Source organism: Micromys minutus, assembly GCF_963924665.1.
Source record: "Micromys minutus genome assembly, chromosome: 19".
In the NCBI taxonomy this organism is placed as follows: Eukaryota; Metazoa; Chordata; class Mammalia; order Rodentia; family Muridae; genus Micromys; species Micromys minutus.
The window spans coordinates 12,157,928-12,184,155 of NC_137954.1; the positions used below are offsets into that span (position 1 = coordinate 12,157,928).

At 40.8% G+C, this 26,228-nt stretch overlaps 1 protein-coding gene and 1 pseudogene across 51 annotated transcripts in view; one reads left to right on the forward strand and one right to left on the reverse strand.

Moving 5' to 3' along the window:
* Window positions 1–57: 57 nt before the first annotated feature.
* LOC308432967 (glyceraldehyde-3-phosphate dehydrogenase-like) lies at window positions 58–946 on the reverse strand (annotated as a pseudogene). The gene has a single exon. The product of its transcript is annotated as a glyceraldehyde-3-phosphate dehydrogenase-like (transcript).
* A 3,937-nt stretch (window positions 947–4,883) lies between these two features.
* The window catches only part of ABI2 (abl interactor 2), a 67,710-nt gene continuing 46,365 nt past the window's right edge, over window positions 4,884–26,228 (forward strand). For 40 of the 50 annotated variants that reach the window (XM_080933120.1, XM_080933132.1, XM_080933103.1 and 37 more), the window contains exons 1-2: window positions 4,884–5,124; window positions 26,019–26,186. In XM_080933120.1, the coding sequence (XP_080789246.1) occupies window positions 5,008–5,124; window positions 26,019–26,186 (285 nt within the window). In that variant the 5' untranslated portion in view covers window positions 4,884–5,007. The remainder of the gene's footprint in view (window positions 5,125–26,018; window positions 26,187–26,228) is intronic. The other 10 variants (XM_080933135.1, XM_080933111.1, XM_080933122.1 and 7 more) reach the window with 1 other exon arrangement.

Here is a 26,228-nt window from a genome sequence, read left to right on the forward strand (position 1 = left end):
GAGGGCCTCTCTCTTGCTCTCAGTGTCCTTGCTGGTGGGTAGGTGGTCCAGGGTTTCTTATTCCTTAGAGGCCACGTAGGCCATGAGGTCCACCACCCTGTTGCTGTAGCCGTATTCATTGTCATACCAGGAAATGAGCTTCATGAAGTTGTCACTGAGAGCAATGCCAGCTCCAGCATCAAAGGTGGAAGAGTGGGAGTTGCTGTTGAAGTTGCAGGAGACAACCTGGTCTTCAGTGTAGCCCAGGATGCCCTTTAGTGGGCCCTCAGCTGCCTGCCTCACCACCTTCTTGATGTCATTATACTTGGCAGGTTTCTCCAGGCGGCATGTCAGATCCACAGTAGATACATTTGGGTGGGCACAAGAAAGGCCATGCCAGTGAGTTTCCCATTCAGCTCTGGGACGACCTTGCCCACAGCCTTTGCAGCACCAGTAGATGCAGAGATGATGTTCTGGGCTGCCCCACAGCCATCACACCACAGCTTTCCAGGGGGGCCATCCACAGTCTTCTGAGTGGCAGTGATGGCATGAACTGTGGTCATGAGCCCTTCCACGATGCCAAAGTTGTCATGGATGACCTTAGCGGGGGGGGGGTGGTGGTAAACAGTTGCTGGTGCAGGATGCATTGCTGACAATCTTGAGCGAGTTGTCATATTTCTCATGGCTCACACCCATCACAGACATGCGGGCATCAGCCGAAGGGGCAGAGATGATGACCCTTTTGGCCCCATACTTCAAGAGGGCCCCGGCCTTCTCCATGGTGGTGAAGACTCCAGTAGACTCCACGACATACTCAGTACCAGCGTCACCCCAACTGATATTAGCGGGATCTCACTCCTGGAATATGGTTGATGGGCTTCCCATTGATGACAAGCTTCCCATTCTCAGCCTTGACTGTGCCACTGAATTTGCCATGGGTAGAGTCATACTGGAACATGTAGACCATGTAGTTGAGGTCAATGAAGGGGTGATTGATGGCAACAATCTCCACTTTGCCAGATGCAGAGCTGAAGGTAGCTCTGGTAACCAAGCACCCAATATAGCCAAATCCGTTCACACTGACCTTTGCCATCCTGTCTAAGGGACAAGGCTGGCACTGCATGAGAAGCTGTGGCTGTCTCTGGAACAGGGAGGTACAGAGAGCCTGCTTGCATTTTTACAGGTTTAGTCCATTGTCACTGTGGTGGGAAGCATGGTGGTACGCAGGCAGGCAACATGGTGCTATAGAAGAAGCAGAGAGTTCCACAACCAAATCCCAAGGCATTAGAAGGAGAGAAACTCTGGGTCTGTCTTGGGCTTTTGAAACCTCAATGCCCACCCCAGTGATACACTTCCTCCATCAAGGCCACACCCACTCCAACAAGGCCACACCTCCTAATCCCTGTCAAGTAGTGCCACTCACTAATGAGCAAGCTTTCAAATATATGAACCTATGGGGGCCATTCTTGGTCAAACAACCACATTCTTTAATCATGCAAAGGCTCTTTTGTTGAATGGATATCAACCTTCCCTCTTCTAATGAGAGGTTATTCAATATGTGATTAATAGGCATTATTAGTGTCTAAACTTGAAGGATGGCATTTGCAGAGCTAAAAAATCAGAAGTTTTACTTGACATGGCCTAATGGAAAAGAAAAACATTTTTAAAAAGTCAAACTAGTATGTAATTTCTGTGTAAGCACCATGCTAACAGATTGTGCCACTGGAACTCTACCAGTGTATAATTCCTAAATCCACAATCTCTAAATATATATTTTTGTGTTCCCTTGGTTTTCCTGTCTATAAATGAAGACTATAAAGCCTCCTTGGCAATATTAGTGGGAACTGACTCTTGTGAAATATTAAACGAAATTTGCCATATAGTACTTGATCACTTTTAATATTACTATTACTTATCTTTTTTTCTGTAATGTTGGAAATGATATTATGAACAACAATTTCTGAAAAGAACCGTACCTTTCATTGAAACTCCCGCCAGATTGGATAAGAACATAAGTAACCTGGAGGGGCCCACATGTCACACGTCCAGAGATAGATTATTCTGGGGCATTTTTGTTTGTTTGCTTGCTTTCATACAGGGTTTCATAGAGTAGCGCTGGCTGTGCTGGGACTCACTCTGTAGACCCAGGGCTCCAGCTCACAGAGACCCATCTGCTTTTGCCTCCAGAGCACTGGGATTGAAGGTGTGCACCAGCACCATCCAGCTAAAATGGTTTTTCTTAAGAGTTTTCTTGCCCCAGAGGCTGTTCGTTTCTATTCAAATGGAGTTGACATCAAACAAGTACTATTATCTTGTTGCTTTTTGATGGCTAAAATGAATTTCTGTCTTACCCTAACAGTGAATCTGAAAAACTTTAAAATTGAGTTTGATTTCAATTATCTCCATCAATTTAAACAAGTATGGGCAATTAGTGGTAGTTGTTAAAAGAGGTACACAGTCTGGTCCTGGACCCCAATAATTGTGGAGTCTTTCATAGGTTTTTGCGCTTGTTTTCCTTTTAAAGATCTTTCTTAGTGGCAGCAAACATGTATGCCTCTGTCCTTGGGCCCTTGGGCTTCTGAGTTTTAAAGGCTGTATGAGGACAGCCAAGTTCTCTACCCCGTGTTACAGTCCAAGTTCTGACGCCTTAGAGAGCCAAAGAAGCTGTCACAAATTAGAGACAGCATTCCAGTTTTCCCGTGGCGATTTGATGGGAAAACTTGTTTATTGGAATAAAGGCTAGGCAGCATTTGAAAAAAATGCTAGTCAGGAAACAGTATGGCTGGGAAGGATCCCGTCTGCTTTTCAGTTTAGTAGACTTGATGAAGGGAAGACTGAATAGAAGCTTCCTCTGGTGGTGAAGGAAAACTGGAAGAAATCTGTGTTTGTAGAGATTGGCTCAGGCTGACTAGACTCTCAGTACTGTGGAAAGACTGAAACACTGCAGGTCCTGAGGCTAATTCTCTGATCTTGGGCTAAGTTCTGATTCTCCAGATAGCTAGTCTTTGCAAACAACCCTCCCCTGCCATGTCAGAACTAACATCTTGTGACAACAGATAAGAAGAAATCGTTCAGTATTTATTGACTTAGCAGGCAACTAGCTCCAACCAATCTAAAAGTTAAGAATGTCATGAGGTGTAGCATCCTGAGAGCATAGAAAGGCTTCTCCTGATCTCGATGTACCTGCCTCTCTGATGTACCCACCGATGTATGCTAAACTTGCTTCCGCTTACAACTTTCATTCTGTAAAACTACAAAAGTGGGGTGGAACTGTTTCTACGTCGGAACATGGAATTTGGGGTAACCTAAGTCTGTGTTCCCTGGCCAGTCACTCAAATGGCTCCAGAATAAACCCTCCCCTATTTCTTTTAAGATGAAAACTGTGATTTAACATTAACACATTCTTTATTTTTTTATTTATGCATGTGTTTCTATGTGAGTATATGTCACGTGAGTGCAGGCACCAGTGTTTCCAGAGCAGGGTGTTGGATCTCCTGGTGCTAGAGTGATAGGTGACTGTGAACAGCAGGACATGGATGTTGGGAATGAAACTCTGGTCCACTGGAAGAGCAGGGTGTGCTCTAACAGCCGAGCCATCTTTCCAGACCTATCAACACAGGTTTTTCATCTACTGAAGTTTGTATAGGAGTCTGAGCTGTTTGTTTTCTTCACCTGTTTGTACCTTGTTTCTTGAACCAAGTGTATGTGCCCATTACATAACTATCCCCTATACTCTCTCTTCGTTCCCCACAAATAGTTAAACTCAGTTGTCACTGAGCTACAGACTGCAGCTCTCCCTTTTGTTTTTCACACTTAGAACATTCACACTAAGACAGGTGTTTAAAGTGGGGAACAATAGGTCCAGCTGAACCAAATCATCATTTAAAAATACCTCACACACATTGATAATCATAAAGCTAATGTAAGAACACAGCGTTTACTCCACAACTGTAGGGCAACCATATTTATGATAAAAAGATTTAGATATCTGGATTACAAGATCAGAATGAACTACCTTGAATTTTTGTAGTACTTAACCCGAAAAACGGCACGTTTGTCAATGTGCATTTAGTTAATCTTATTCATGCAACAACCATGTACATAAACTAGTGCCAGCAAAACCATCATCAAAATTTTGAAAAAAGTCAAGCGAGGAGGAGGAGGAGGCCCAGGCTGGGCAACAGCATGAGGCTGTAATTCCAGCCAGTCCAGTCTACACAGGAGACCATGCTAAGAGTGGATAAGGGGAGGAAGGGAGTGAATGAATGAATGAATGAATGAATGAATAGGTTTGGGATTAGGTAAGAGCAATTTATAAAGAAGCCGATGAGGTCCAAGGTGGCATTTAGAGCTGCCTGGAAGTTCAGTGGCTCTGCCTGTTCTGATGAGGTGTGGTAACAGAGCTTGTGAAGACACTGTGCCCTCCCCCTAGGCCTCCACGGGGGCCTGGAGAGGTTCCTCGGGCAGATGACCTCCACAGGGTTCCGGCCCCGGGTGTAGCGCAGAGGTGAAGATCAAGGGGCGGCGGCGCATTCCCGCACGGCTAACAAAGGCCACGAGGAATCCCAGAGCCGGGAAGGCGGCGCGCGGGGCCGAAGGGTTAACCGGGAGCCAGGCTCCCGCGCGCATCCCGGCCCCCGCCCTCCCGTCGCTAGGAGACGCCGGAAGTGGGGGAGGGGCGGCGCGGGTGGGAATCTTTTTTCGGGCGCGCTCGGGGGCGGAGGGAGGGGAGCGCGCGTGCGCGCGCCCGTCCGTCCGCCCGTCGCCGCGGTGACCGTCCTCGCGGCCCGTCGGCTCGCGCCCCGCCTCCGTCCCCGCCGCCCCCTCCCCTTGTCGCGCGCCGCGTGTGTGTGTGAGTGTGTGAGTGTGTGAGTGTGTGTGTGTGTGTGTGGGGGGGTGCCGCTCGCTCCTCCCGATTCCCGCCGCGCTCGCCGCTGCTCCTCCTCTCCCAGGCGTCGCGGCCGCTGCCTCTGCGGGCTGTATGAGGAGGAGTAGGAGGAGGAGGAGGAGGAAGAGGAGGATGTGAAGATGGCGGAGCTGCAGATGCTGCTGGAAGAGGAAATCCCAGGGGGCCGCCGGGCTCTCTTCGACAGCTACACGAATCTGGAGCGGGTGGCCGATTACTGCGAGAACAACTACATCCAGGTGCGGCGCGGCGGGACGCGGGGTGTGAGGGGCGCGCGGGGCGACGGCGAGCCGAGGAGGCCGCGCGGTACTCGGTCCCCGGAGCCGCGCCGGGGTGGGGACCGGGCGAGGGCGGCGGCTTGGAGAAAGCGGGGTCGGCAGAAGGCCGGTGCGAGTCCCCGGTGCGGAGCCGTGCGGCGCGGCGCGTCCCGCCCCCTCGCCTCTGCCCGGTCGCCCCCGCTGTCCTCTCCTGTCACTGCTCCGGATGGCGGGGGAGGTGGACAGTGGCGTTTTCTGTATAACGGAATCTTGCTCGAAGGCACGCTCGTGTGATAGAGGGAGCACACAAATTCCGACGGATTTTTTTTTTTTTTTTAAAGTGGTCCTATTCCTGCCAAATGGAATGCCTCACTTCTCCATTGCTGCGAATGTACCCCGAAGACAACAACAATTCCCTTAACCCTTAAGTTTAAACAATTAAAAAAAAAAGGTTGTAATGGTGACATGGTGGAACGGCTGTCCCTTATTGCAAATTAATACCATTTTTTTCTCTCCCTGTGGAGAATGGGAAACTGTTAAACGAACTGCTTTTCCTTCTCAGTTCCTGTTAGAATAGGAGATTTTTCCTTTGGGAAAAAAGAACTATAACTATTTTCACAAGGAATTAGGGAAACGAACCACATGGTTTAGTTTTTTTTTTTTCCTTCCCATGATGATTGGTTTGGCACAGGGACTCCAGTGTGTGTGTGTGAGTGTGTGTAGGAAGGTGAGAAGTGTGGAGGGGGCGGGGCATTGGTGAGATGAGAACCAGCTGGTCATGGGATAAATGTAAAAATTTTGTGGATTAAAACAGCACTTTAAAAAAATTAACTCATGGTTTGCAAATCCAGTATTTCTTGTTTTCTGTAGGGCTTATACTGAATTACAGGTTGTGCCTACATTTTTTTTTTCACTCCCATTTAAATTCTTTGGATAAAGTGGAATGGAAGCATGGTGTTAAACTGTTACCCCGTATTTTACTGTTCTTGTCCCCACCCCTGTCTCAGCAGATATCCTTAACAACAGTTGTATTGGAAAGCATTCTCAAATCTTAGTATGAATTTAAAACAAAAAGAATCAGATGCTGCATTTTATAGGTTCTTAAGATTTTTGAGGACCACATTGTTAAATACAATGTGCTTAGATTTTATTTAGTTATAAACGTACTGAACTTTATTATTGTATTGTAAAACATTTATATTGAGAATGAATCAGACATATTGAATCTTCTCTTAAAAAAGAAGTGGTGGAAAGTGTGTGTTCAGTAGGAAGAGCGTGTCTTTGATCAAAGATTGATCAAACTCCCTCCCAAATGTCTGTCAGATACTTTACTAATACAGAGGTATGTAGGCAGTGTTCAGAGGTTTTATTGCTTAATTTCCAGTTGTCTTTGGCCTAGAACTGTTGATGATGGTGCACTCCTAAACTCTTCAGGGGTTTATAATATAGTTCAAGAGACTGATTTGTGAGCAAATTAAATTCATAGTTAACACCATGTACCATCAGCCCTTCTTGTTGGAGGAGGAAATATTCTTCCTTTTCTTGTCATTCCGAAACAACTACTTAACATGGCATTTATTAGATACTGTAAGTAATGTGCAGACTGAATATAAATATTCCACTTATGTAAAGGACTTCAGGATCCAAAGTTGGGGTTGGAGTGGGGATTGGGGTGGGGCAGGAATGAGTCCTAGAACTAATCCCTATTGGATACTGAGGAACAAGCTCAGTATAGTTAATTTGTACTTTGTAGGGAATTGTGGCTAGAAAGGTGATGCTTATTTTCCCGCAGTCACAGCTGCTAGGAGAGGAAAACCTGATGGCCCACAGTGCTAATTCTGTTGCCTTGCGTAGCATATTATGGGAAGTCTTGTCTGTCAGAAGAGAAACTGGGGAATGGAAAAGTGATTGGATTGCAGTTGTGGCCAACTAGTAAGAAAAAGGGTTTTGAAAGATGAATGTTACCATAATTTGAGATTATAATTGTCACATAAAGGGAAAGTATATAAATTGATAAAGTGGAGAGGTGAAAGAGATCACTTTTGTCTTAAAATTTATAATTCTTGCTTATAGAGTATCAAAATTGGTGTGTTATTTTTACTTTATTCATTTTTGGTGTTGGTGACTGAACTTGGAGTCTTGTGCTTGCTAAGAATACAGGCTACCACTGAATTACACTCCTCCTAGCCCACTGTAAAAGTACAAATACTTATCTTTTAGAAGTGGATTTTGAGTTTGAGGCCATCTATTATTTTTAATTTAGTATGTGAGGTAGCGGTTACACTTTGAGCTCTTAGGCTGTCCTCTGTTGTGGGAGTCACTGGATGTATTGCTGCAGTGCTTTCCCAGGATGCTGCTTCTATCATTTGGTTTACATCGATAAATAGAACTGGTGAGAGCTGATTTGTGCAGAGCCAGCTGTACATTTGGCTGGTTCTTGTGATGGAAGGACTGACCAGCAAGGGTCCTGATGCTGTCTGTGACCCTGTAGTACATGAAAGTTAATTGGCAGGATCACTGAGCAAATGGTCAATTAACCTTTTTATGGTGGTGTTGTGTCTTAGTTTCTAGCTCTAGTCAACTAAATCAATAGCATTTTATTGTATGGATTTGTAACCTTTTTTTGGGGGGGGGGAGATTGAGACAGGATTTCTCTGTATAGTCGTGCTATCCTGGAACTAGCTCTGTAGAACAGGCTGGCCTTGAACTCACAGAAGAAACCCTTGCCTCTGCCTCAGTGCTGGCATTAAAGGGATGGGCCATCACCATGCAGCTGATATGTAACTTTTTTTTTTAAGATTTATTCATTTATTATATGTATAGTACACTGTCGCTGTCTTCAGACACACCAGAAGGGGGCATCAGATCCCACTACAGATGGTTGTGAGCCATCATGTAGTTGCTGGAATTTGAACTCAGGACCTCTGGAAGAGCCTCTCTGAGCCATCTCTCCAGCCCCACTAAAGTGTCATTATCACTATAGTTTGTTTGCTAATACTTTTAAGTGTGATTTTGTTGTTTGTTTCTTGAAACTGTTCACTGTGTTACCAGTGCCTGACTTGAAGCTGTGCTCTCCTGCCTTAGGGGAGTAAGTGCAGGTGTTGGTTATTGTGCTTAGCTTGATAGTTATTTCTTGGTGGTGAAAATTGCTTAGTAGGAGCTGAGGAGACTGTTCAGTGGTTGTACTTGCTGTACAACCAACCATGCATGAGGACTGGAATTCGCATCCCTAGAACCTCTGTTAGTACAGGGTGGGCATTGTGGCTGCCTGTAATTGCAGCCACTCATGTTGGCTAGCTCTGGGTTCACTTGAGAGACTGCCTTAGTGAAGAAGGTGTGGCACTCACAAACAAAACAAGTCCCGAATTAATTTAGTACAGCCTCTACTGCCCGACTTCTATACCTTTGTTTCTTTTCTCTACTTATTTTAATGTTAAGCATTGAATGCCTTACACCTTAGAAAATGTTCAGGAATTCCACACATTCACTTATTTATTTATTATGACAAAGTCTTATTAATCAATTAATTAATTAATTAATTAATTTTTGAGACAGGGTTTCTCTATGTAATTCTGTACTGGAAATTGGCAAAGATTGAAATTTTTAGGTTAGAATACATGCTTATTTTTTAAAAATTAATATAAAGCAGCTAGATATTAAGGGACGTTAAAGTTATGGTTAGCTTGAATACATACCTGGAACTTGCTACTCTGTTGACCAGAGCTCAGAGATCTGCCTGCTCTGCCTCCCGAGTGTGAAAGAATCATCCTAGAAGACAGATTTATTTGGAATAAAAATTAAGAGTTTACCTTAAGCTGGGCGTTGGTGGCAGACACCTTTAATCCCAGTACTCAGGAGGCCGGGCAGGTGGATCTCTGGTTCAAGGTTTACATCGTGAGTTCCAGGACAGTCTGGGATATATGGTGAGACCCTGTCTCAAAAATAAAAACATAAACAAAAAGTGCTTAAAAATGCATGAAGAAGGAAGTCATTGAGAGCAGAAATTTGAGTACCTGTATATAATTACAGTCTTCTCAACTTCTGTCTTTTTACCTTCACTGAGAGGAGTGAACTAAATGAATAGGTAGACACTAGGCTCAATTAGGGAGAGCAAATTTCTGGAGATTAGGCTTCTCATTCTAAAAAAGTAATCCTAACTTCTAGGAGAAACATTTTGGTGAATAAGTTTTCAGTGACAAACATGTCATTATCAATACCTTTGACAAGATTGTAAAAATAGATTAAAATTGTACCCTGGGCTCCTTGATCTTTTTAAAATGTCTTCTGTCTAGAACATAAGGTGTCTCAGTAGCCTCAGTTTATGCTCATCCAGGGCTTTTAGCTACATCTTGTTTGCCTTTTCTTGAAGTATTGACTACTACAAAATTGTCCCTTTGTCCAAACAGTGAAAGCCTTTCTGCTTCCTTTGTCTTTGTGCCATGATAGGACTAATGTATTAATGTATGATAGTTCCGTTCATCCAGAGTGCTTTCTCTCCTAGACAGTAGGTATTAGTGAGATTGTTTTACTTATTTGTACATTGTGTAGTGTACAGAATTTTGGTTTTTGTATATAAAAAGTTCTATAGGCTGTTTTGGTTTTCTTTTAAAATTTAGGAAATAATATCCTGTAGTAGCGAGTATATGTGTTGTCTTTTCATAGATGGCTAGAAATGAGGCTATTCTTACACTTTATGATTAAAATTTTATGGAGCTGGTTTTGGATTCATGAAATAGTAAGTAGAATCATGCAGTCTGTTTTGAATTATTCTTTAACTTTGTGTGTTTTTCCTTTCCAGATATAAACCTTCTAGAGGATGAAATCATATTCTAAGCATTTTTTAAATTTCTCTTACCTACTCACTGAGTTATCTTGCTGGCCCTTGAAAATGTTGTACATGTATTATTTAGAATATGGTCATTTTGCAAGAAAAAATTTTAATTTCTATTTATTTTTAGCAGGTTGTATACATTGATACAAAAATAAAGGATAACAAGAAATCTTGAGTTTGTTTTGACTCGTTTACAGCACGGATATTTAACTGATTTCTCAGGTCAAGTTTGATGGGGTTTATACAACTATAGTACAAATCACCCCCTTTTGAACATAGAAGTAATGGGACTCGAGTGATGGTACAGTGGTTAAGAGCACTTGTTGCTCTTGCAGAGGACCCAGGTTGGAGTCCCAGCACCCACAAGGTAGCTCACCACCATCTCTGATTCTAGTTTTAGGGGATCTAATGACCTTCCCAGGCCTCTGTAGGCACCATGTGGCATACATGCAGGCAAAATGTTCCACTTAAAATAAATTTAAAAATAATAAAATTCTAAAGTCAGTCCTTGGGAGGGATGTAGCTCAATGGAAATGGAAATGTGCCTGTCTATATAGAGTATGGCTCTGGCTTCAAGTCCGGGCAGAGCAACCAACCTCCCCCCCCCCCCCAAAAAAAAAAGAAAAGCCGTTGGGAAACAGAGCTTTCTTTCCTTATCGTTTTTGCTTTTCCCATAATGCCTTCTAATCAGATCTACCAATTATATAGTCTTTTATGTTTGACTTCCTCCACTTAACATACTGCATTAGAATGTTAACAGTGTGTCATTTCATTCTGTTTTGTTGATAAATGGTGTTGCAGTATATGGAAGAATTGGTTTATTGGACTCATCTGTTACTGTATTTCTGGGTTGTATCTAGCTTTAGCCAGTAATCAATACAGCTATAACGTTTATCTCTTAAGTAACTTTAAGAGAATGGCGCCTGCCTTCCAGCATTCCACTGTGGTACTGTTAAACGTGTCCACGTGGTATTCGGTTCGACTGCAGCAGATTTGAGTCTTGGCTCAGCACTTGTGTCCGCCTGTACTGTGAGATGCGAGGTTTGTGGGAAGCTACCACAAAGCCTTTTCTCATTCATTTCCTGGTCTAAAAAGGAGGCTGTCAGTTTTCTATCCCTCCTAGTTGTGATGGAACAAGGCTTTCTGCTTGTACTATTTTAGGCACAGCTGTGGCTATAAAACTTGAGCTGTAGGATGGCATTGCTTTCTCACAAGTGCCATATCATCCTTGGTATAGTTTATGGCACCATTTTCTCATTATACGTGACCCAAGTCTTTTGCTACTTTACCTTCTGAATTCAACAGGGGCCTAGGTGAGGTCAAACTTTGTTTCCCTTTGCTTAAAAAAGTATAGTGGGTTTATTGAACTGCATGGTAAAAGTACCTGTTTACCTTTACAGAAGTTACTACACTTGTTTCTGTGGTATCATTTTGTATTTCCACCAGCAAAGGTTCAGTTACTCTCCATCCTTGTCAACCTTTCATTTTCTCAGGTGTTGTGATTTGTATAGCTTGTTAGAGACATTTATGACAACCCAAGATAATTCTCACTCAACCATGAAAAGCTAAACATTTTCTTTATTATTAGAATCAAGAGTTCCCATTTTGTAGTTTTAAATTTTATTTTACTTAATTTAACTTTGTCTTTATGGGTGTTTTGCCTGTATGCATGTCTGTGTACCACATGTATGTCGATGCTCAAGGAGGCTCATGGAAGCCATACAAGGGCATCAGATCCTGTGGAGCTGAGAGTTACAAACGGTTTTTAACCAGTGCTGGGAACTGAATGCTGGTCCTCTGCAAGAGCAGCCAGTACTTTTAAGCATGAGGGCATTTTCTCCAGCTCCTCAGTTTTATTAAACATAACATTATTTATGAAAAAATACTAGTAGTCCTATTTAGGCCACTTAAGAAGAAACGGAAATAAAAGATACCCACTTTGGAAAAGTAGTTTTTGTTCACAGGTAACTGTTCTCTTTTATTTTCTTTTTTTTTCTTTTGTGACAGTGGGGACAGAAAAGCATGATTTATATACAAAAAATAAAAAGACAGCATCAAATGAAGTTTAAAAATAATAAATTCAGTAAACTCCTTAGTTAGGGTTTAACTGCTGTGAACAGACACCATGACCAAGATGGTGGTGAGTCTGTACACTATAAAGTACAAGGCATTTATGAAGGTAAGACACATGTAAGTGGGAGAAATTGTCATCCTGGACTGTAGAATAAATCCTGTCCACACACCCAAAGCTGTCTGTGAGTTGCAGTCACTCTCATAAAAAAAAGTCCAAAGAATTTTCCACAGAAATTAGAAAATCCAAGTTTATATGGAATCTCAGAGACTAAATACTCGTCACCATCTTGAGATCAATAAAATTGGAGGCTGCACACTCAATTATCTCAAATTATATTACAAAGCTATTGTAACCAAAATGGTATGGTACCAGCATAAAATAGTCCCAGGGCAACAGAACAGTATAGAGGACTCAGAATACTTTTTTGACTGCTCTTTGATAGATAATAAGTTTATACAATAGGGAAAAGATAGTCTCTTCCATTTATTGGGAAAACTGTATTTACATGTGAAGTAATGCAATTTTACTCTATATTCTAAACATAAAAAATAACTTGAGTGCCCAGCGAGCTGGCTCAGTGCATAAGGCGCTTGCTGTGCATACCCGGTAATCTTAAGTTTGATTTCTGGAACCCACATAAAAGTGCTAGGAGAGAGCTGACTAGTGTCATCCTACTTCTGCACATGTACTGGGCATGCAGGCCTACATGTCATACATACATACATACATATACACTTAGACAACAAATTGAAAAATTAACTTGAAGTAGATTAAAGACCTAATCACATATAAGAACTGGAATTATGAACTTACTAGAAGATGAGGAAAAGCTCCTTCACACTGGTAAGTATTGGCAGTCATTTTTATTTGGATAGAACACCAACGTACAGGTAACAGAAGTAGGTATAAATAAGAACAGTGCCTCAACCTAAAAATACAAGTAACTCAGAAACCATAATAGCTTACACCCTAAACCAAATTTAAAAATGAGCATAAGCTTGAGGGATGGCTCAGCAGTTTACAGCACTGGCTGCTCTTTCAGAGGACCGGGTTCAATTCCCAGCAACCACATAGCAACTCACAACTGTCTGTAATTCCAGTTTTGGGTGATCTGACACACAGACATACAGGCAAAACAGCAATGCACATAGAAACAAATATTGGAGAGATGGCTCAGTGGTTATATTAGTGCTTGACTGCTCTTGCAGAGGTCCTGAGTTTAATTCTCAGCAACCACATGGTGGCTCACAACCATCTGCAATGGGATCCGATGTCCTCTTCTGATGTGCATAGAGGCAGAGCACTCTTAAGTATAAAACACATGAATAAATAATTTAAAAATGGGTATGGAACCATGCATGGTGGCACCTGCTTTTCATCCCAGTGCTTGGGAGGCAGGGGCATGTGAATGCATGCACTGTATTCCTCAGCATGCTGCCTCCATTTATGCTGCTGTCCAGGGAGTCCGTAGTGTTTCCACACACAGTGCACATTCTCACATTACTGTAATCGCCCCCCACAGAACTTCCCAGAACCTGTATACCAGTGATTTTAGGTTCTTTCAAAGTGATGGTTGATGTTATTAACTATTATAGACTTGAGTAGACAATCATTAAGAAGACAGACAATGACCAGGTATATGGAAGTTATCCCACTAGGGAAATGAGAACGGAAAGACAATGCAGCTTTGCTTCACTTTCTAGGATGGTATCAAAAAGAGGAGGTTAGTGTCAGCAAGATGTGGAAAAGGGAAGTATTGTGGTAATGTGAGTTGTTTAAAGTCATTGTAGAAAGTGTCATGGAAGATTTTTCAGAAAAAACAAAACAGCATTGGCAATGTTGTGATCTAGTAATCCTACCTTGGATATATATCATACTTCTAGATCTTCATCTGATAAATGAAACTATTGCTAGCACATACCTGCACTCAGTGTCCATTTTAGCATTCTGTTCAGTGGCTTAGTGGCCTAGATGTGGAAATGTGTGTTCAACATTTGAGTGGATAAGAAAGTGATAAAGATTCATTCTTGTGTGTGTGTGTGTGTGTGTGTGTGTGTGTGTGAATGAATGAATGTTACTCAGTAACAGAAGAACTTGGCATATGCAGCTATGGGTGAACCCTGAGAACACTATACTAACTAAAATGAGGCACAAACAAAAAAAGGCAGATGCCTTTCTAGATGTTTTTTCTGTGTAGCCCTGGTTGTCCTGGAACTCACTCTGCAGACCAGACTGACCTTGAACTCAGATCCATTTGCCTCTGTCTCCCACCTGCTGGGATTAAAGACCTGTGTCACCACTGCCTGACAAATGCTGCATCTTACTATCTAAAAAAAGTCAAATTCAGAAGCAGGGAGGAGTGGTGGCTGCCGTTGTTGGTGTGATCAGAGAATGTAAATGTATCATGTGAGTCTGTTTGAGATGTCTGCTACACTGCATTGCAACTACAGGACTATAGTAATGATATACAGTGTATGGTTGGAATTGATCAAGACGAGATCTTAAATGCCTTCTCCAAAGGTAGCTTTTGTGACATGATGGGTGTGTAAGTTAGCTTTGATAGTCATTTATTGTCTGTTGATCAGATTATGTTGGTATATCTGTGTGGGTCTTTTGGTGAGGGATGGACTCCAGACCCCTACCTATGTAAGCAGTAAACCATGCTATAGTTCAGTGTTGATGTACTTTGAAACTATGCACCTTTAAAAGTATATACAACTTTTATTTATTTATCAGGGAGCTGAACAAGTGTAGGCTTAGATTTTTTAAAATTACTTTTAATGAGGGTTCTTAAATGCTTCTCATTTTCTAGCCCACTGTCCAAAGGTAGGGAGAAAAGATAGCAAATAGGACAAGGAGATGTGGACCTGTTTAGAAGCAGTTCTTTGGGGCGACTCCATCTGTTTGTCAGGATACCGGCAGTGTAGTTCAGTAGTGTTAGGGTGCCAAACAGGAATCAGCATTAGTGGCACAAGCCAGCAGAACTGCTAGGCCTGGGCCAAATCAGCACAAGTCAGTGGGGAGTGACCAGAACCAGAATGCCAGGAGAAGTTCTCTGCCATGCCTCCTTCAACAAAGACAAGAGACCAGTGAAGCCCAATGAAGCGTTGGAAAGCTAGCTATGCAAGTGTACTGTCACTGTCTGCTGAGTCCTGTTTATACTCCCTCCAAACGTCACGTTTGCATCAGCAGAACACCACGTGAGTTGGCCTTACCGAGTGAGTCTGTATCATATGACCTAACCATAAACTTTCACTTTGAAAAAGACATTTTAAAAGAAAAAAATTGCCCACAAGTTACAAATGATGTGGTTCCTGGCCTTTACCTTATCTTCTCATACTTTCTCAGTTCTTTACTGAGTATATGCTAGCTCCTTTGGTGTGTGTGAGTGCATGCCCATGTATGCCACAGGTCATCTTCTGGTATCATTCCTATAGAGCTTGTCTACCTTGACGTCTGAGTCCATTTCTCTTGGTCGTGGTTTACCAATTAGGATAGGGCAGTTGTTCAGCAAACCCCACCTCTTTCCACCCTCCAATGCTGGGTTGATAAGCCCATGCCACTATGCCCAGCATGTTTTGTGTGTAACACTTTACTGATGGAGCCATATTCCTTGTTTCTGGCTCCGCCCAGCTCCAGACCTGGGAGGAATACCTTCTGCCTCAAAGCCTTGTGCTTTGTGCACGCCTTGCCCTCTGAAGTTTCCTGACTGGCTCACTTGCCACTTCCTTGCTTCCTTCCTTCCCCTTTACATGCACTTTTCACGTTTTATTTATTTTTCTGCAGTCTGCAGAAATGTTTGTTACAGAGAGTTTATTATAATGCTTTCCTTCCTGTCAGTGAGGGTAGGGATTTATTTATTTATTTTTTGTATTTTGTTTATTTCCAGTACTTGGAATAGTGTCTGCCACAGAATTAAGTATTTGTTAAATCAATAAATTCTTTCTTAGCCAACAGTGGAAAAAGTCTTAGAGGAGTAAAATAAACTAGTTTTACAATTTTAAATAGTGTATAGATTTAAGCTAAGGAAAAAAGAAGGTTGGTACATTTCCCCAAATATTCAACATAGACGTGGTCCATGGAACTGAGACTAGTGTTTCATACATGGTTGCTGTTTTAGAATTAATTCAGTTCATTTACGTTAGGTAAAGCAAGGCTGTGTTTAAGTGGATGCTCATCAAATACTGAGTTATCTACAGCTCCCTGGAAACTAGCAAAGGAGACATTTCTATTTTACAAAATTAGGTAAGTAAGCTCAGTTACCATTGACCCTGCTCAACAGAGGTTCTAAGGAGAGGAATTACAGCGTTTTGCTTTTTCTTTCTATGTTTTTAAATTTTAAAAAATGATCTTGATGCACTTTTATTATGCTGTCCTTTCATTTGAAAACTTCATTAAATAGCTTTTCATGCTGAGAATTCAGTGGTAACTAACTCATGGGCCAACAGCTTAGTTTGTTATGGTTTTGATTTTCTATGAAGAACCTTTGTTAAAAATTTTGAATTAATGAGGTTGAACTAAATATAACATGGGATTTTTTTGCCTGTTATTTTTTCTTCATTTACTTATTTACTGGTGACTTTAAATAGAGGAAAGAAAATACACTATTAGGAACATGAAGAACCCAAAGAGATCCATGCTGAATAGGGGAAGTCAACAAAGGGTCCCAGTCTTTTCCAGCATATGTTACTGCAAGACTCCTGCCAGGAGATGGTACCAATCAATGGTTCCTCTTCAGAAACTTGTCCCTAGTCTGGAAGAGTGGGCTAGTTTTATCAAAAGGATTTTAGTTCTTTAAGATACAGAAAAATAGTATGTTTACGCAGACCACTTCTTTGTTTGAAAGGAAGTTGGAAGTCACTGACAATAAATGTAGTGTTTCTAGTTCTTTTAAAATTCCATGGCGATGTGGTCATGTTTCTAGGTTTTTACTATCCCCACATATGTAGAGTTGTAATATTTTAATAGATACTATTATGAACTTCATGTATATATAATAAAATCTATCCACGAATTTAATGTCACAGAATCAATAGAATGAATAGTTATTGTAATTACTAGTTTGGCTTCTATGGTCAGTAGGTTTGGGCAGTACAGCAGTGGTCAGGAGTATGGCTGGAGAGTCCCTAGTCTTTAGTCCACATTGAGCATGATGAAAGGCTGAATGAACAGGTTGTGTTTTGATGTCAGGGAAGGTCGGCATCCTTAGAAACACTGTACCCAAACTTGGACAAGATGGGAAGCAGGGAGCAGGCAAATAGCCCTCAGACTTCCTTAAACTTAGGTTGCCCACATTTAGGGTGAGTCTTCCCATTTCCCATAACTTAATGAGGAAGATCCTTCATAGATGTGCCCAGAGGCATGTCTCATGCATCATTCTAGATACTAAGTAACAGGTAATAGTAACGGTACAACCCAGGTGACAGGCATCAAGCTGCAATATCCAGAGTCATTAACATTTATTTTAGATGCCCTTCTGTAGAGCTGCTTCTTTCCTTCTGTCTTTACCTGGTCTTGGAGCCTTAACTCAGGTCTCTAGGCTCAGGAGGTAAGTGCTTTTTATCTTTACTCCATCTTGCTGTTTTTGTTTTGTTTTTTAAGTCCTGTGTTTTCCCCACTTCTCAACCCCACTGCTCTCTACCCTTCTCCCTACCCTTCTGTCCCTAGTGGTGGTAGTGGTGGTGGAGATCGAATTTCTCGCTTCTTTCCACATCCACAGCTTAGCAAATTCACTGCCACGTAAATCTGAGCTCTCTGTTAGTGGTCTCAGCCTTTCTAATGCTGTTCCCTTTAATACAGGTACTCATGTTTTATGACCTCAACCATATGATTATTTATTTGAGCTAGGCAGTGGTAGCACACATCTTTAATCTCAGCACTTGGGAGGCAGGGGCAGGCAGATCTCTGTGAATTCAAGGCTAGCCTGGTCTGCAGAGTGAGTTCCAAGACAGCCAAAAAAAAAAAAAAAAAAAAAAAAAAAAAAAAAAAAAAACCCAAAAATAAAAACAATTTTTTTATTGTTATGAATTGTAAATATCTGATGTGCAGGGTATCTGATATGTGACCCCTGTGAAAAGGTCATTTGGCCCCTAAAGGGCTGGTGACTCACAGGTTGAGAACTATTGCTCTATGTGTACTTTTTTTTTTTATTAGATAGCCTTTGTATTTACATTTGAAATGTTATCCCCTTCGCCCACCCCGTTCCCATCTCCCCTCCCCCTCCACTTGTCTTCAGGAAGGTGCACTAGCTCCAGTCCCCCTCTCCACCTCACTGCCCTGGCTTCCCCTACACTGGGAAAACGTGCCCTCACTGGTCCGAAGGTCTCCTCTCACATCGATGCCAGACACTGCTGTTCTCTGCTACATTTTATGTGTGCTTTGGTTTTGTTCTGTTTTGTTAGCATTTGTGGGTCGGCCATCCTTGTCTCAGGCTCAAGCTTCCTAAGTAGTTAACAGTGCACGTGCTGCCATTGCCAGGCACAGGTTGTTGGTCGCAGATTAAAAGCTCTCTGATTAGTTCACATTGGTTTAATGATGTTTGCGGTTACTTCCTCACATGCTGCTGTGTAAGTTAAATTGGGTCTTTTTTGACTACTACTGTTAATTCTGTTCTTCCTTTACCTTTCCTACAGTGGTAACTATTGTCATTTTTGCTGATTTATAGAAACCCTATTTCACTGGCTTTTAAGTGATTTTAATTATTTTTATTTTTATGACATAGGGCTTATATACCCAACTAGTCTGGAACTCATTCTATCGGCTGGGCTGTCCTCAAACTCACAGAGCTGTGCCTGTCTCCTGATTGTTGGGACTAAAGGCCATGCCACCACCAGTCATCTCACTGATTGCTAGTTTTAGAAGCTTTTAAATAAACTCTAACTATTCTAGGGGTAACATTTAGTGGGGTTTGATGCATGTATGTGTATCCAGAGTTGTTGACCTTTACCAGGTTTTATTTCACAAGACTTTCAACTTTTCGGAAAGATGGTACATCCATTAAAATCACATTACTCCTTTCCTGCAGTCCCACATCCACAGTGTGTCTGTAGAGTTGCTTAGTCTATGTGTCCTTTTGTGTGTAGCTTCTGTCTTAGAGTTTCTATTGTTGCAGTGAAACACCATGACAAAAAAAGCAAATCTGGGACGAAGAGCTTTATTCCCCTTACACGTTCACAAACATCACCAAAGAAGTCAGACAGAAACTCGAGCAGGGGAGGAACCTGGAAGCAGGAGCTGATGCAGGAGACCATGGAGGCGTGCCACTTACTGACTTGCTCCTCATGGCTTGCTCAGCCTTTCTTATAGAACCCAGGACCATCAGCCCAGGGATGGCTCCACCCACAATGGGCTGGGCCCTCCCCCTTGATCACTAGTTGAGAAAATGCCTTCCAGCTGGAGCTCATGGAGGCATTTCCTCAGCTGAGGCTCCTTTCTCTCTAGCTTATATCAGGTTGACACAAAAACAGTTGACTTTTGTGCAGGGTGAGACAAGGATCTATTTTAATTTGTTCACATGCACCTATGCAGTTTGACTAGCATCATTTTATGATGTTGTCTCTTTTCCAGTGTGTATTTTTGGTTTCTTTGTTTTGTTTTGTTTTTTTTTTAAAGGTGTCAGTAGGAATGTGGATTTATGTCCATATCTTCACTTCTGTTCAGTTGAGCAATGTGTCTGTTTTATGGCAGTACCATTTTTTTTTAAATAACTATAGCCTTGTAGTGTAGTTTAATTAGTAGTGACAATCAACACTTTCTTTTTTTTTTAATTTTAGCTACCCTTTTGTGTGTGTGTGTGTGTGTGTGTGTGTGTTTCCATATGAAGTTTAAGATTATTTTTTTCAATTTTTGTAAAGAATTGTGTTGGAAATTTGATATGGTAGATTGTATTCAATTTATAGATTATTTTAGGTAGAATGACCATTTTCACACTATTAATTCTACCAACCATAATCATGACTTTTTTTTTTTTTTTTTTTTGTCTTTTGATGGCTTCTTCCTTTAATCTCTTAAGTTTTTATTATATATGTCCTTTACCTTATTAGTTATTCCAAAAAAAATTTTAAAGGCTGTTGTAGTGATTAGGGTTCTCTAGAGTAGAACTTATAAAGTGAATATATTAGAATCACTTACAGGCTATGGTTTATTAACTCATCCAACAATAGTGGGCTATGAGTAGAAAGTCCAAGAATCCAGAAGTTGCTCAGACCACAAGGCTGGGTATCTTAGCTGATCTTCAGTAGATGCTGGAATTCTGAAGAAGTAGGCTCTAATGTTAGTGAAGGAGTACACTTGCTAGCAAGGCCAGAGCAAGCAGGCAAGAACAAAAGCTTCCTTCTGCATGTGCTTATATAGGCTGCCAGCAAAAGGTGTGGCCCAGATTGTCTTCCTGCCTCAAGATCAAGATCAAAAGTTCTTCCTATCTCAAAGGTCTGGGCTAGAAGTGGGTTCACTTAAATAAAAATAATCTTTTATAGGTGTGCCCTCCATTTCTGAATTGTAGTTCATTCCAGTTGTAGCCAAGTTGACAAGGAATAGCCATCACAGTTACTGTGAAAGGTATTGTTTCCTTGGTTTTGTATACAGGAAGGCCACCCATCTTTGCTAATTTTGTATCCTGCTACTTTACTGACTTACCATCTTCTAAAAAAATTTGTTTTGTGTGTGTGTATATACACACTTGAGTGTAGTGCCTGTGGTGGCCAGAAGAGGGCCTCGGATCCTCTGAATCTGGAGGTACAGGCACTGTGAAATGCTTATTGTGGACGCTGGGAACCAAAGTTGACTTCTCTGTAAGAGCAACGAGGGTCCTTAACCACTGAGCCATTTTTCCAACCTTGTTTTTATTTATTTTTATAGCTGTAACAAGAATTTGAATGAAGGGTCACTTAGAGGAGCAGAGATTACTAATAGGCAGTTGCATCAGCTACAACTCCACCCTGCATGGGTGATGATTCATGAAAGCTGCATTCTCAGAGCTCTCTGTGACTATGAGTTTTGTACATTTCAGATTTCCTGGGCCTCAAGTGATCAGACTCAATAGCGAGTGCCTTTTTTTACCTGCTGAGCCATCTTAAAGGGCATCCATTGTGTGCTGAGGAGAATTCCCTCTTCTGTATTCTTTTCTTTTAAAGATTTATTTATTTTTATTTATATGAGTACACTGCAGCTGTCTTCAGACACACCAGAAGAGGGCATCGGATCTCGTTTCAGATGGTTGTGAGTCACCATGTAGTTGCTAGGGAATTGAACTTGGGATCTTTGGAAGAGCAGTCAGTTCTCTTAACCACTGAGCCATCTATCTCTCAAGCCCCCTCTTTTATATTCTATTCTTGTTTTATAAATACTATTTTCCTATACCTTTTGGGTCATCTACACCCTGTATTTGGACCAAATCTGTGATGCTATTTAGTAGAAGCAAAACTGAGGTGAGTAACAGTAAGAGACAAGTGTTAGAAATACTGAAGTCAAGTGCCTTCAGTGGGTATTTGCTATTGCTCTAGAAACACACCAAACTAAAATACAAGTTTATTTTCTCCTTACTCGGTACACAGCGAGTCATTTGGATGGTGTCAAAGCTTCTGGGGATCCAGTTTTTTTGTCTTTCTTCCTCATTAGATGACAAAATAGGCTATGTGAGTTCCTGCTGTGCTGAGCTCTGAGCTGGCATCTATTTAGCTGGGAGGATCAGTGAACACCCAGCTTGTGCCCAGTTCCCCTTTCTTAGGGTTTGGCTCCCTGTATGACTGGAAGGAGAATAGGAGAATGCCTTGTGGAGACAGATCTTTGAAGGCTGGGTTAAATGCTTCTTTTTTGTGGATGTCCTTTTTTTTTTTTTTTTTTTTAAGGCTCTGAAAACTTTGATATGGAGAAAACATATCTTACCAACACAGAAAGAATATTATTCTTTATACATTCTGAAGAAAAATAATATAATTAAACCATTTGGATTGTGGAAAAATGAAACTTATAATTTCCCATCAAAGAGATACTGGGTGAGGGTTGGAGTGAGCACAGCAGTTCAGTACATGTTTAGCACGTGAGTTTGATTCCCATCACTGCAAATAGCAGCAACAACAAAACAGAAAAAAAGGTAATAGAAAAGAAGTAATGGTGATTCCCATGTAATAATAAAAATAAAATGTTTCAGAAGGCTTACTGTATGGGATAATGTGAGTTTGGGCAGTGAAACATGTATGTATTGAGGTGTTATGCAGGTCTGTAATAAGTGGCTGAGGAGGTTGGTAAGTGTCAATTAGGAAAGTTTACTTAGAGATTAAGCAGGGCATAGGTTATTGGCAAAAACTATTATAGATGAAGAACACACGGGTAGGAAACTATGATCCATATTTTGAGAATCATAAAACTTTTTTTTCTGTAAGTGAAGACCTGGTAAGCTTGACTGAGAAGTAACTTTATGTCTGATTAGAGAAAGCTGTCGATGGTAAAGAGAGGAGTATGTTTACATTTAAGCAGGTAAGAGGAAGATAGGGAGGTTTCGGCTGATTGAGAAAGATGACATTTTTGGACTGTGTGTAAGATTCTAGGCTCTGTCCTGGAAACTAGTACAGAAATATAGGTAATAATTAGAATAATAATGACCAGCATCGTGTGTGGCCAGTAAGTCTCTGAAGTAAACTATAGGTAGACGGAAGTGTTTTGGCATCTGGATAGGTATGTAATGCACAGACTTGGGCAGTATCCAACATGAGAGAATCATGATTTTTTTTAGTGCATGTACGAGATCACTTTAAAGGAAGGAGATAATGAGTTATAGACACATTGAGGTAATGTATATACAAGAGTAATATTCTGTATAAATGGAAATGTGTATTGGGAGAATTTTAAGAGATAAAATATTTGAAATTCACTGCTTGCAAGTGTTAGCTGAGGAAGGAGTAAAACTTGTCTTTAGGAGCCAGTGAGAAAGGTCAGAGGGTAAAAGCACTTGCCCCAAGCCTGATGATCCAAGATTGCTCTCTAGGATCTACATGGTGGAAAGAGAGAATTGACTACCATAAGGTGTCCTCTGACTTTCATATGTGTTCCCTTAAAATAATCTTTTTCTTTCATTCCCTTTCCCCTTTCCCCTCTCTTTCCTCCTCCCCCCCCCCTTTTTTTTTGGTGTTTAAGCTCTGGCTGTTCTGAAACTTGCTATATAGACCAGACTAGCCTTGAACTTACAGAGATCTGCTTACCTCTGCCTCCTGAATTCTGGGACGAAAGGCATATGCACCACACCTAACTTTGTTTTTAATTTTAAAACTTAAAAAAATTGATTTTTTTGTGCATGTGCTTGTGTGTGTGTGTGTATATATATTCTTGATATATATGTGGTGTACATATATGTATGTATATGTGCTTTGCATATGCGTGTTGTATGCATGTCCGGTGTATTATGTGTATTTTGTGTATGGGTGGTATATGCATATATATGTGTGAGATTTTCATATGTAGTATGCATGTCTGGTATGTTGTATATATGTATGGAAATTATATGTATGTGTGGTTTGTAGATAGTTGTGTGTGTGTGCCTGGTGAATATGTGTGGTGTTCATATGTTTGTGTTATGTGTATGTGTGTGGTGTATACATGGGGGTTTGGAAATAATTGCACTCGTGTGTACGTATGGACGACGGTGGAAAGTGTTGGGCTCCTCCCTTGATCTCCACCTCTTGACTCGTCACAGGATATTCTCACGGAAACAGAAGCTCACTCTTTTGGCTAGGTTTTGGATGGTGAGTTTTTGGAGACAAAATTTTGCAAAAATGCTCACTCTGTCCAAAGCAATCAATACAATTCCTATAAAATATCAATGGTATTTTCCACAGAACTAGAATATTAGATTTTATAGGGAATCCAAAACAAACAACACAAAAACCAGTCAGAACATAATGTAGATTGTGGGGATTGTCACATCTGTAGTACTTACTGTTTTGAAGTACAGTTTTTCTTCTGGTTTTGTTTTTTCAAGATTAAAGATATAAGGGGTGTGTCACCATTGCCTAGCTTGAAGTTCATCTCTTCTATTTTTTTTTTAAGTCATGAAGGGTATCTTAGGATGTCTATTACTGTGAAGAGACACCATGGCCATGGCGACTCTTATAAAAAGGAAAGTATTTAATTGGTGCTTACTTACAGAGGTTTAGTTCATTAGTGTCATGGCAGGAAGCATGGAGGAGTAGCTGAGAGTTCTGTATTTGTATCTGTAAGCAGCAGGAAGAGAGGGTGAGAGAGTGAGCCATTGATACCTCAGAGCCCATTCCCAGTGACACACTTCCTTCAATAAGGCCACACCTTCATATAACTCTGTGGTGGCCATTTTTATTCAAACCACCACATCTGTAGAGTAAGTCTCACATAATCATGCTTTTGTTTTTGACTTAGTATTTTGTTGAGAAGTTTTATATCCATATGTTCATAGGGATATCAGCTTGTAGACTTAATTTTTGTGTTGTCTGTAGAGTTGACTTCTTTTCCATACTTTGGAACTGTCTGAAGAGAATTGAATTGTTTTGTTGTTGTTTGGACAGGCAGTCTTGTGCTGTGGCCTAGGCTTGCCTAAAACTTGAATTCTTACAGCCTTAGTCTCCCGAGTACTCAGTGTGTATATGACACACACTTTGCCAGCATTTAGTATTTGAAAGTTTGGTAAAATTTATCAGTTCAACCATCTAGTGCTATTATTCTTTTATTTTTTGGACAATCTGTGTTATTGATTTAATCTTACTGCTTGTTCTTGGTAGGTTAAAGTTATGTATATCTTCCTGGTTCTGTTTTGGTGGCGGCTGTGTGTACCCAGAAATCTGGTTCTAAGTTTTATGAACAGTTATATGACAATCAAATTTTAATAGTTCCTAGGAAGCTTTTGTTTTTCTGTGGTATAAGTTACAATTTGTCTTTTTCATTTTTGATTTTACTCAAATTTCTTCTTTTTTTCCTTAACTCTTCATGGTAATGTGGTGTTAATTTGGTTATTTTGTTAATGACTTCTAAAGACTTTCCTTTCTTCCAATTCTTGAATGAATTTCTCTACTGCAGGAGAGACGTGTTGGGACTGTAGTAGACTTGTGGTAAATCCTGTCACTGCATTCAGGTGTAGACTTTGAGCAATGACAGCATTTGAGCAGTGGGGGCTGTGTACAGGGATGTGTGCTTTAGAAAGTGACTTTACATTCAGTGTTTTCATTCTCTGTCCCCAGTTCTTTAGAATGACTGAACCAGGGATGATACTTTGTAATTGAGAAACGGTGACTATTGTAGTTTCTATTAATGGTGGCACTAACATACTGGGTTTCTGAACCAGAAACTTGGATTAGGTTTATTATGAACCACAGAATCTTTCTATAGGTGGCAGTTGACAAAATAAACTATGTCACTCCTATTGTTCTGTATTGTAACCTGGAAACTAGTCACTTGGTTACTTGTGTATGGTCCCTGTTCAGGTATGGCTTCTGGGTTGTGGAAGTTGGGAGATGAACTGCTGTCTGCTGAGAAAGGGCTGACACTGCTGTCACATAGATTACATGAGGACAGGGCAGCCTCACATTTTAACTTTATAGTTATTTTTATTATCAGCATTCTGTTTATCATTATTAATACTTAGATCAGACATATTTTATGCGTGAAAATGAAAGGAAATCAAAATAAAGTAGAATAAGTATTTGTATATTCATATCAATGCTGCCTAAGTAGTTAAATTGGGAATATGTGTATATGATGTCATTGCTCAAAGTATACTCTGGAATTTCTAGCTTTATAACTTTATTTGTACTTATATAAAGATGCATAGTTAACTTGAAAATATCACTGAATTCATTTAATCATTTAGTTTTCGGATTGTACAACAGTGATGGTTTTCAGAATATTTTAAATTTGGCATAGGTTTAGTAACAGAAGGGTTTAAATGACTAAGTTAGTATGCTAGAAATTAATTATCTTTAAATTGACGGTCACCGTTTTTCTCCCCTACAGTCACCAGATAAGCAGCGAGCTCTAGAAGAAACCAAAGCCTACACCACTCAATCCTTAGCAAGTGTTGCATATCTGATAAACACATTGGCCAACAATGTTCTACAGATGCTGGATATCCAGGCATCGCAGTTACGGAGGATGGAATCTTCAATCAACCATATTTCACAAGTGAGAGCATGTTAAATTTGTTTATGAGCAGCACACAGCCTG